The sequence below is a fragment of the Panthera onca genome, chromosome B3 (assembly GCF_046562875.1).
Source record: "Panthera onca isolate mPanOnc1 chromosome B3, mPanOnc1 haplotype 2, whole genome shotgun sequence".
Classification (NCBI taxonomy): domain Eukaryota; kingdom Metazoa; phylum Chordata; class Mammalia; order Carnivora; family Felidae; genus Panthera; species Panthera onca.
Genome location: NC_138344.1, coordinates 103,251,892 through 103,264,312, shown reverse-complemented (window position 1 = coordinate 103,264,312; position 12,421 = coordinate 103,251,892). Strand labels below are relative to the sequence as shown.

At 41.6% G+C, this 12,421-nt stretch overlaps 1 protein-coding gene across 8 annotated transcripts in view; it reads right to left on the bottom strand.

The window, feature by feature from the left end:
* The window catches only part of TMEM260 (transmembrane protein 260), a 101,112-nt gene that overhangs the window by 35,195 nt on the left and 53,496 nt on the right, over positions 1 to 12,421 (bottom strand). For 5 of the 8 annotated variants that reach the window (XR_013556102.2, XM_078448224.2, XM_078448223.2 and 2 more), the window contains 3 exons: positions 7,070 to 7,246; positions 5,047 to 5,100; positions 3,420 to 3,510 (listed from right to left, as the gene is read on the bottom strand). Coding sequence is in view for 7 of the 8 variants with exons in the window: in XM_078448224.2 (XP_078304350.1) it covers positions 3,420 to 3,510; positions 5,047 to 5,100; positions 7,070 to 7,246 (322 nt within the window). In the remaining variant the exon portion in view is untranslated. Of the gene's footprint in view, positions 1 to 2,804; positions 3,075 to 3,419; positions 3,597 to 5,046; positions 5,101 to 7,069; positions 7,247 to 12,421 lie in introns of those variants that run through there. The other 3 variants (XM_078448220.2, XM_078448221.2, XM_078448226.2) reach the window with 3 other exon arrangements.

The following is a 12,421-nucleotide window of genomic DNA, read 5'->3' as shown; positions in this document are numbered from 1 at the left end:
GGGTGGCGCAGTCGGTTAAGCGTCCGACTTCAGCCAGGTCACGATCTCGCGGTCTGTGAGTTCAAGCCCCGCGTCAGGCTCTGGGCTGATGGCTCGGAGCCTGGAGCCTGTTTCCGATTCTGTGTCTCCCTCTCTCTCTGCCCCTCCCCCGTTCATGCTCTGTCTCTCTCTGTCCCAAAAATAAATAAAAAACGTTGAAAAAAAAAAAATTAAAAAAAAAAAAAAAAAAAAAAAGAACTGTATTCATCACATCATTCAGCTGAAAGGAACCCAACAGATTATCTACTGGCCCGACTTCTACTCCAGGGCAGATAAATGCATATGTCATCTTGGTATTTACTAACCTCTAGTCTCCAAGCTGGCCTTTTTTTTTTTTTTTTTTTTTAAGTTTATTCTTTTGAGAGGGAGAGAGAGTGAGAGTGAGGGAGGGGCAGAGAGAGGGAGAGAGAGAAGCCTAAAGTCTCCGTGCCGTCAGTGCAAAGTCTGGCTCATAGCTCAAACTCACCAACCGTGAGGTTATGACCTGAGCTGGTATCAAGTCAGATGCTTAACGGACTGAGCCACCCAGGTGCCCCCAAGCTGGCTTTTAAAGCAGTTGGCCCATGCGCTTCTTTCGCTCCATAACAAAGGAAACAGTCACCTCGCACTTGCATGTAAGTGGAAACTGTGACGCTATCTTCCACTCTTCCATTCTCTTGGTCAGTTATCCAATGTTTCCCTGTCTTTCCTCGGGTTTTTTTTTTTTTTTTTCTCTGTCTGCTGCTTCTTTTTCCAAGCCTTGCTGCCAGGCACAAAGCAGGCACCCAGGAACTGTTCAGAAAACGGTTCGGCTTTCAGAATCCCACCTGGGTTCTGGAGTTCAACACAGAGGCCAGCCCTTCAGTGAGCATTTCCCCAACGGCTCAAGAGGATGAGAGGCTCGCTCATGACCTCCCTGTTACAGTCATTAGATAACAGAATGAACATACCACCCGTCTCTCGAACGCTTTGTTACCGACGCATCGTCAACTTCTACCAGGTGGCCCGTTAAGCCACGTGTGCTGCATCTTAAGAAGCCGGTCATTTCTCATCACATGGAATTACGTTTCCTCCTCTATGTGAATGTTACCGTGACATTAGTCTTAGCAGACTGTATTCTATTTAGTGGGGACACCAACTTATCGAATGCATTCCTAAAGCTAATGGGGATAGTCCCTGCTCCCCCACTACACCTGAACTTAATGTCTCCTGAACTGAAAGTTCTGCATCAGCTATTGAGTGGAATACTATAAATCATGACAAAAATGTCTTACACCTAACAAGAACGTTCTTGAAATACCGGTACTGGGGGGGGTGGGTTTGTGTTGACCCATCAAGTATTTGACTTCATTTGTCTTGCAAACAAAGTCACATATCTGGAGGCATATGCAAAGAAGACACCCACGGACTTGTGTCCACTGGAAAGAGTAAAGCTTCCAGGTCCAAAGGGACAATGAATCCGTGAATTAGCTTCAGTGGCGCCCTAGCAACGGTGGCCATGGAACAGGTCACTGATGAGAATATGAAGTATCAGTAAGTCTCAGGGATTTCTCCCAACTAAATACTATTTGTTTTTCATGGAATCACAGGGTATGAGAGATGAACAGGATATGACATGACCAGGGCGTGAGAGATAATTAATAAAGCTTAAAGCCCACTTCTATTTTTAGAAAAAATCGAGGCCTGGAATGCTTAACTGACTTACAGTTGACAATTAGTGGTGGAGTAGGCCTTGAACCTGGATCTTCCAAACGCCAGACAGAACTCCAGCTTGCTGCCTCCTGCAATCGATCCCTTGCTGTCCTCGAGTGGGCACCTCGGAGGGTTCTGCCTTTGTCCCTATCGACTGTCCTTCCTCGTCCACTCTCCCACCACCCTGCCCACAGTCTGTCTGGCTAGCTCGTCTGAGCTTTCAAGATGACACTCCAGTGACATCTCCGAAGACTTCCCCCTCCTTCCTCACCACCCCTCGCCAGGGGGGTGTACTCACGTACAGTGTGCTGTTCCCACAGCACCTCTGCAAGACTGAATGTAACCGAGGACTCTACCTTCTGTCTCCCTCTCTAGCCTGCTACCTCTTTGGTAGCAGGGACAATACTTGGCCATCTCCAACACAATATTTGGCACAGACTGGGCGATCAGTAAGCGCTCTGTGAGTAAATGAATAAATGAACAATGAACCCACGATCACAAAATTTAGGAGTAAAATGAGTCCTACGGATTGGACGCTGTGTGATTTTGACTTAGCTGTAAACCACTGCCCTGGTGAGTAGACCCACAGCACCTAGAGGCTGCAGAAACACCTCAGGTGCTCACGTATATGGCTCCCGGGCTCTGGTCTCACTGGCCCATGCCAGGACATCTGTTTCCTACATAGTAGGCTCCAAGATGATCTCTGAAGGTGTCTGAGGAACCCAGGGCTATAAGTCACAGAAAAGAAGGGGCTCGTTAAAACGGAGCAACAGCAAGCCTGTGCTCCACCCTCTCTTTTCCTGTCAGTGAGGACCGCCTGCACAAGGGTCTGTGTGTGGCCGGGCCATCTGAAGGTTGGGCTGGCTTCAGTCAGAAGACAGGGCCACAGTCAGAAGACAGAGCCTCTTGCCAAGACCCTTTATCTTTCTCATGAAATCCCACCCAGCCAGGAACCTATCCTTTCGAGTGCAGCCAGGGTCATGACTTTTGTCTAGAGGGCAAACCTGTCAGAACTTGTCTGGTGGTGACTGTTTCCTGTTCCAATGGCTTCCTATTAGTTTCCTCTGCTGTTGTAACAAATCAGCACAAACATAATGGCTTAAGACAGTATACATTTATTATCTTACCCTTCTGGAGGTCAAAATGCATAAAATCGAGGATTTTGTAAAAGCCGCAGCGCTGTGTTCTTCGAGGAGGCTCTAGAATCTGTTTCTTTGCCCTTGGTGGCTTGCAGAGGCTGCCTGCACTCCCTACCTTGTGGCCCCTTCCTCCCATCTTCCAGGCCAGCCACGTAGCGTCTTCGAATCTTTTCCTCTGACCTCTGCATCATCACGTCTCCTTCTCTCTGACCCTCCTGCCTCCTTCTTAAAAGGGCCATGTGATTATGCTGGGTCCACCTGGATAATCCAGGATAATCTCCCCACCTCAAGATCCTTAACTTAATCACATGAGCAAAGTCCCCTTTGTCACGTAAGGCCGTATATTCACAGGTTTCAGAGATTAAGACATGGACATCATTTGCCAACCACACTGTTTACTTTAGACATTATTTGTGATGTACGAGTAGTTTTCCATTTATACTGCTTTATAAAAGCCAAATAAAACTAGAAACAAAAAAGTAAAAACTCTACTGGGATACACACTCCCTCCGTTCTAATCCCCACCACCTTCCTCCCAAATATATTTATATATATAAAAATGGAACTTACGTTATATGCGTGAGTATAGAGTTGAGCCTTCACATTTGGAGGTACGTTTGCTGTTTCTGCCAGGTTAAAGATGAAGAACGGGGTTTTCATCCTGGGAGTGCAGGGGTGGGTGGGAATCTTCATTAAAACCATGATGTCAAATTTCACACGTACAGCTATATCGACCAGATTTTTCCACTGATAAGGACCACACCAAACCCTTTACTGCATGGTTTGTACCTCTCCCATATTCACAGAAGTTTATTCTGAACCAACAGCAACTCCTTCTTTCCCCACTGCCAACACGCTGCATCCGCACTGCTTGCCAAAGCTTTTAGAAAAAAAGCTTAAATTCATCATCGCTATTATACATCATTTCATTCTTCCTCCAGATGCACATTACTGTCATGCAGGAGCAGCCAGGAAGGGGGAGACTTGCTGAGTTTGTCAGCACACCCCTGAAGGGACCCATCGCCACGGCTCAGGCCACGTGTGACTAGTTCTTCAAAGGTAGCTGGACTCTTTGACTACATGCACTCATCCAAACTGTATTCAGCACGCCAGTTAAATCAATACCTGCCTGAATAATGACTTGCTTCCTTCTTTTAGGTGATTTCTCCCCCAGCTTTCCTACATTCAGTCACAGTAAAGCGTTGTACAAACATACGGTGCGATGCATCTTTGATCAGTTCTTCAAAGCAAGTATTTGTCCCTATAGCTAAGCTGATAACTTGAATTATGCTGTTTTCTGGCTTTTCAAAAAACACTATTGCATAAACCACAGTACATCTATTTTTGTAATTGCTATTTTGGAGCGGTATTTCTGGACACTTTTTTTAAAAGCTCTTTAAACTTATGTAAATCCTTTATATCATAACTCAATCCTCGGTGTGGAGCACAGTCCCGGGCTCAGATTGGGCACCCTTCCTTTGCTGAAGGAAGTACTTCCTATGTACTTGGTATCACCCTCTGTATACCACTTAGGACTTTCATATTAATATCCAGGCCAAAGTCTGTTAGCGTTAGAGATTTTTGAATGTTTCAAAATAATGGCAGTCAACAGCATCACCACAACGTGTTCCACACAGGCACAACAGGAAAGTATAGCATCTAGGTCGTTGATATTCAAATCTGCTCCCTTAGACTGTGAGCCCCTCGAGGGCAGGAAATGTGTTGTATTCATATGTGTAGCTTCCAAGCCTGGCATGGTGTCTGGCCTCTGGGAAGTATTCAGCAGGTGCTTAATTAAATTAGCACATTCCACATGGATCCAGGGCAGTATTAACTGCCCCTCAACAATTACACTCGCTTTGGTTTACTCGAGGCGGAGAGCACCGGAGCACAGTGCTGTGCCTGAGTCAGGGAGATGTGAGTTTCAGACTCCCATCACTTGCAGCAATCTGGCATTGGCCAGTAACCTCTCTACCTCCAGTGTGTTTCTTTTATAAGATGGGGATAAAAGTAACTTCTTCATAGGTTGTCGTGAGGATGAAATGGGATAATTAATGTACAATGATTAGCACAACGCCTCAAACAAAAGGACTGCTCATAAATGTTATTTTTATCATACCACTGACCCCCTACCCTACTGGCTGCTTCCCCACCATATGAAAAACAGACCACAAACACGTAAGTGTAGGATAGTCACCTTGCTTGCCACATCTCTTCGTTGGCCACAGATTCCCAAGAAGATGGGTCAAACCTGCAGTTACAAGAAAGCAGTGAGAGTTTTCTGCAAGCTACATTTATTGCTACAGGCAGGTATGGAATCCTTGTTTTATAATCTTACAAGGCAATAAAATAGGTTGGATCTTGAAGTACTGATAGGGACGGAAATAATAAACTTATCCTAGAAAAGTCTGATCCTTAGGAATTTGAAATTTTGGTAAATGTATTCTTAATCTGCATAATGAGCCCTGGTGCCTCATGGGAGCAAACGAAGGATTAGTGGGAAGAGGCTGGAGGCATCTGAGGAACTAGCTGTTCCCAAGAACTGCACGATGGGCAACAGGGCAGGGGCGAGGCCTCGGTCACTCTATGGACACAGCTAAGAGCCAAATAGCTGTGAAGCTAGGGGATAAGCTTGAGAGAGGGGACTCCTGGCTTTGATAAAAATCACTGCTGGAGCCAGGACGCTGCTCAAAGAACAATGGCTAAACCATCTGCTGGATTTTGACTTCTCTTAATTAAATTTCTTATTATGTGTCTATTTTGATGGAATGGAAATAACGAGTGGTGTCCTGTATTTGTACTATGGTCACTGTTTGCAGAAAAGGTTATTTTCTTTCTTTTTTTTAAAGTAAGCTCTACGCCTAAGGTGGGGCCCGAACGCACAACCCCAAGATCAAGAACAGCACACTCTACTGATCGAGCCAGCCAGGTGCCCAGAATAGATTATTTTCTAACTTCTCACAATGGTCATGGAGTGCTCTTTTTTTTAATGTACATATGTAAGTTTATTTATTTATTTTGAGAGAGAGTGAGCAAGTAAGAGCGGGGGGAAGGTCAGAGAGGGGGAGAGGGAGAGACTCCCATGCAGGCTCCCCATTCTCAGCATGAAGCCCACCATGGGGCTCGAACTCATGAACCATGAGATCATGACCTGAGCTGAAATCAAGAGTTGGACACTTAACTGACTGAGCCACCCAGGCGCCCCTACGGAGTGCTTTGATATAAACCTACTTATCATCTCTGGTTGGTGCACTGTGGACTGTTTGCACATATTGATTCAAAAAACCTTTGTAGCATTTTTCATATGATCTCGCCTGTCCTTGAATTATAAGCAATAATTTTTTTTTAATGTTTATTTAGTTTTGAGACAGAGAGAGACAGAGCATGAACGGGGGGAGGGTCAGAGAGAGAGGGAGACACAGAATCCGAAGCAGGCTCCAGGCTTTGAGCTGTCAGCACAGAGCCCGACGCGGGGCTCGAACTCACAGACCGTGAGATCATGACCTGAGCTGAAGTCGGACGCTTAATCGACTGAGCCACCCAGGCGCCCCTATAAGCAATAATTATCTAATCTTTAAGTAATTCATAACTTAAGAAATAGGCAAGAGAAGCACATTTCTAGAGATGGAGACTCAATTTCCATATGGGTGAGAGTCAGCTCTATACAGATGCTTCAAGGAAGACTGATCACACCCACAAACAGCATAACCAGGATTAATGACAAACAACATAACCAGGATAATGACTTTTTCCTAATGAGTAGGAAAAAGTTACTCAAGGGCCAGTCTCCCCTATAGACAAGTTATGTGCTACTCCTGAAGAGAGGAAAATATGGCAAGTTCATGCACATAAAACTCTCACGGGAAACAGAGTACCTTCTAAAGCTCTACTGCAGTTGATGGATCTCTTCCACCTTTAGGGTGCGAGACAGAGGATGGTGGACAATATGGCGTCACAAGAGCTGGAAGCGGAAGGTGCAGGGCACCAACCTGTTGTGGTGCCCACTCAACCGCAGCCCCCCCTTCCCCTCCCATCTCCCTACTGTTCTTCAAACATGAGAACAAGAAATACATGTTCTCTGTTACAATTCATGTGGGCAGCAAATAATACTAATAACTAATTAAAAAAAAATCAAAACTATTCATAGGCATCTCAAAATTTAGTTTTTTAAGCACACAAAACTGCCATACTCTGATGAAAAACAGAACTGCTGTTCCTACCTTCCATATTCTTCGGTCCAGTTATAGATATTTCTTGTGAGTTTAATCCATTCCTCAGGGTTGAATACAATCTCTGAAGGAACTAATTTGTCACAAGAACCCCAAGGCCAAAGTGAATAGTTCTTTTTCCAGGTTGGGTCACCTTCATGAATTCCTATGCAAACAAATGTTTTTTTCCTATTGAAAACAGAAAAGAAAATATTTTTAACTCAAAGTTCTAAATGTTAATAAATACAACTCATAAAGGGTCACTTTTGACTCCTTGAACCTTGGTTAGCAATAAACAATTGGTAAACCTTTCGGTTTATTTAAATCTTTCCCAAATAGACCGTTTAGAATTTATATTAGTGCAAAAAAAGCTGTTTGGGGAGAGCTCGGAAGAAGTTAACAGACATAAATAATAAAACCTACCTGCTCAAAACATAAGAAATCATTTGGGGACAAGCATTATTATAATGAAAGAAAGCTTCTGTGGTCCTGTTTCACATGTAAACTTAAATATTATTTGACACCTTTCTTTTTTCATTTTACAGGTGGAAATATAAGTCTTCATTTGTTTCCCTGCTTAGAAGTGGTTTCTCCTTCCTCAAATTCCCATTGTACTTTCTTCTTCTCTTTTATTGTTACTGTATTGTACTTATTGTTTGCATTCACAAATCTCCCCAAGTAGCCCAGAAGCATCCTGAGGATAGGCTCTCTATCTCTGAATTAACTCTAAACCACACATGGCAGGATGCTTAGCTAATCCACAATATTTGCTGACTAAAATCAGTTAGATTGAATAAACTATAAAAAGCTTCAAATCCTGCAAAAATTAGGAATAGAAACGGTTTAAAAAGGTTGGTTTAAACTCACTATAATCGAATAGTTCTGTTCCGATTTGTGGTGTGTGACTGGGTAGCTATTATGAAATAGGAAAAAAGACGTATATTAGAAGAAATTACTTGAAAGTAATAAAAGATGCCATCAACTTTGAAACAAGATACTTCCGGCTTAGATTTTAGGTTTTTTCCCACCATCTCTGACCTCTGTGATTTGGAGGAAATTACTTAACTACCTGTGTCTAGTCTCCTCAGCTGTGAAATGGGCAAACCCTCTCAGAGCTGTTTAAGATTAAGTGGGGATCTGATACCAAAGTGCGGTTTTAAAACAGAATAAGAGTTCCGGTTTTGGGGAAGATGGAGGAAGCACGCTCTACTCTGTCTCCCCCACTGCATACTAGACTTCTTGGACAGCACGCCTGGAATCTGAGGACTCTGAAGAGTAAATGGCAGAAACAAGCACGGGGAAAGACACCGGAATTCTGAGTTCTACCAAACCTGTGGGGAGTTTACCATTTCCCCGCTGCTGATATTGCCTAGCCTGGACTTAAGGGAAGCCTAATGCCAAGTGAGGACAAAAAGAGCTCCAAGAAAAGCCCCTGTTTTCAAGCCCAAGAAGGAGGAAAGGGAAGGTTGGGGAGAGTAGAGGAAATCCCCTGGATCTCCCCTCCTCTCCTTCCCCAGGCACCAGGAAGTACTGTGCCAGCAACAGAGGCAACAGCCCAGTGACGGCAGGGGCAACCAGCAGGTTCCTACAGTTCTGAAGGAAAGGAACACCTCTCTAATCAGAGGAGCCGTGGCTGCAAGAGCCAGGAGCAAATCCTCACTGCTCTTTACCTCTGTGCGGCCTCTGGCAGCCTGGCTCCAGACACAGACACAGTCACAGGATTTGCGTGGCAGGTGAGGGAAATTAAAGCTCCAGCTTTCTGGCCAGACAACCAGGAAAGAAGGCTCCAAAGAAGGAAAAGGGCAAGAGTGAAGACAGAAAGGAGGGAGGTCAAGAGAGCAATCCCATGAAGTTGTGTAGGAACTCCTGGCATATCTCTGAGCTCAGCATGCATGGATCTGACCCTAAATAGACTCTGAGAAATGAGTCACTGGACAGATGGCCACCCAAGTCCCAGACTGAGTAATGGGCAGCACACAGGGATTGATTCAGATCGCACTGCAAATGCTTTGAAAACAGAACCAATATTGGAACTACAGGACACAGAAGGCAGGTCAGAATTTGCAGCCTGAGATTTACCTGGCTGACAGCCTGCTACACCAACAAACAAACAAATCAACATTCTCGTTAGGATTTAAATAAGGCCCAAATATCCAAAATGTCCAGGATATAATCCAAAAATGATTTGGCTTATAAAGAAGCAGGAAAATCTCAATTCACAAGGGAAAATATAATCAATAGATGTGAATTCCAAAATGGTACAGATGTTAGAATTGCCAAAGACTTTAAAATATCTATTATAACAATGCCCCAAGAAGTAAAGGCAAATACTCTTGAAATGAATAGAAAAATAGAAAATCTCAACAAAGAAACAGAAGATATAAAAAGGAACCAAGTAGAAATTACAGACCTGAAAAATATGATGGAAATTAAAAATTCAGTAGATGGGCTTAATGTAAGTCTGGAGAGAGAGAGAGAGGGAGGAAGAGAGAGAGAGAAGCAGACAGTAAACTGAATGGTGACAGATCAAGAGAAATGAGACGATTTAAACCACAAGCAAAAAGACTGAAAAAAAAAAAAAGTACAGTCTCATGCACCTGTGGGACAGTACCAAAAGGTCTAATGTTCATGTCATCAGAATCCCAGGTGGAGAAGAGAAAAAATGTGAAGCAGAAAAAGTATTTAAAGAAATAATGTCAAAAAAGCTCCCAATTTTTGTGAAAGACACAATCTTACAGATTTAAGCAGCTCAGCGAACCCCAAACAGATTAGACTTAAAGAAATTCATGCTCAGATACACCATAACCAAACTGCTAAAAACCAAAGACACAATCTTGAAGGCAGCCACAGAAAAACGACACATTTCACACAGAGAACAATGAGGATGATATCCTGGGATCAAAAGAAGGGCAACGGATATGATAAATATCTAGATAAATACCTTAAATTATTTTTTCTCTTAAATTAAAAAATATATGTATGACAGGTGAAAACAAAAATTATCAAGTATCTGGTATAATTAATATATATGACAACACAAAAGTGAGGAGGTTAAAGGGACTTATATGGCAGTAAGTTTTCTATATGCCACTCGAAGTAGCAAAATATTAATCCTAAGTAGACTGTGAAAAGTTAAGTATGTATACTGTGATTCTCAAGATCAACTGTTAAAAAAAATTTACCAAGAGACATAGCAAACAACTCAATAATTTGAAATGGAATACTAAAAAAATCAAAATTTCCAAAATATGACAGGAAAAGGGAAGCAGTGGACTGAGAAACAGAAGGAACAAACTGAGAGCAAATAATGAAATGGTAGACATACATCTAAATATGTCAATATTTTCATGAAATGCAAATGGTCTAAATACACCAATGAAAATATAGACATTGTCAGAATGGAAAATAAAACAAGACCCAGATATATGCTGTCTACAAGAAACCCACTTTAACTATGATATGGGTGGTTAAGAACAAAATAATAAAAAAGATATAACATGAAAACACTACTCAAATTAAAACCCAATCAAAAACCCAGAAGAGTTTTTTCTTTTGTAGATACAAAGATGAAAATGCCATTTAATGAAGAAAGGATGTTTTCAACAAATATTAGGACAACTTGACATTTATACACAAAAACAAAACAACAACAAAGAATCCCCAAGAACCTTGTCTTAATCCCTTGCCCCCTTACAAAAAGTAACTCAAAGTGGATCACTGATATGAAATGTAAAAGATAAAACTATTAAACTCCTAGAAGAAAACACGCGAAAATCTTTGTGACCTGCCACTGGGCAAAGAGTTCTTGGATACGACACCAAAGAGTATGATCCATAAAAGAAAAAAAATGATAATTGGATGTCATCAAAATAAAAAATTTATCTGCAAAAGCCACTTCAAAAAAGAATAAAAGTCAAGCTACAAAATGTATGAATCACATATTTGCTGAAGATTTGTACCTGCCATACAGAAAGAATTCTTAACTCAATAGTTAAGAAAACAATCCAATCATCCCACTCATGTTCACACACAAACCTGTACATGAATGTTTACAGCAGCTCAGTCCCCAACCTGACAACCCAAATGTCCTTCAACAGGTGAACTGATAAACAAACAGGAACATCTATAGAATGGAATACTACTCAGCGAACGAAAAGGAACTGTTCTCTATCCTGATTGTTGTGGGGGTTATCCATGTATCCCACATGGATCTGCTCTGTATCCTAATTGTTGTGGGAGTTATATAAATGTATACATGTGTTAAAATTCATAGAACTATACATAAAAAAATATCACTGCATCTTAAAAATAAAATAGTAAGTGTTCAATAATATTAGCTTTGTTCCTTTTAAAAAGTGCCCATTTAGAAAGCTTTCGTGTGATGCTGATGGCTCAATGCTTTGGGGAAAAAAATCTCTATCAAGTGCCTTACGATTGTTCATGTACTTTGACTTAGTAATTTCACTTCTGAGAATCTATTCTAAGAATTCAAACTTCTATCCCCTCCAAAGAAAACTACATACACAAAGTCATTTGTTGTAGTATATAATTTTATGATAGTTAAACATTAAGATATTCTATTAACTATCTACTCATAGTTCCTTTCCCCTCTTATTATTAAAATATAGTACATGTACCTACTAAGAATAGTTTGTAAAAACATTAAAAAATGGTTTTATGATATTCAATGGAAAGACAGGATTCTTCCACATTATGCTTTCAACTTTGTAAAATATTTGATTTACTTGTATATGTGTAATAGAACCATATTTTTTCTAGTTAAAAAATTTTTTTCTTGGGGTGCTTGGGTGACTCAGTCAGTTGGGCGTCCGACTTCGGCTCAGGTCATGACCTCACAGTTTGCGAGTTCAAGCCCCACGTCGGATTCTATTCTATTCTATAATGAACAAGGCTAACAATAAACTAAAAATTTCATTAAAAAAATTTTTTTTAATGTTTATTTATTTTTGACAGAGAGAGAGAGAGACAGAGCATGAGCAGGGGAGGGGCAGAGAGAGACAGGGAGACACAGAATCCAAAGCAGGCTCCAGGCTCTGAGCTGTCAGCACAGAGCCCAACGCGGGGTCGAAGTCACAGACTGCGAGATCATGACCTGAGCCGAAGTCGGATGCTCAACTGACTGAGCCACCCAGACGCCCCCAAAATTTTATTTTAAAAACTGATACCAATAAGCAATATTTATCTTGAGGCCTTGGTTAATCAAAAATACTAACAAAAATTTATGGGCCAGAAAGTTTATCACCATGCTATATTATAATAGTCAAAGTCTTCTAGACTTCACAAAAATGTCCAAAAATAGAATATTTGTTATCATGCATCTACATGAGAATATTAAACAGTCAA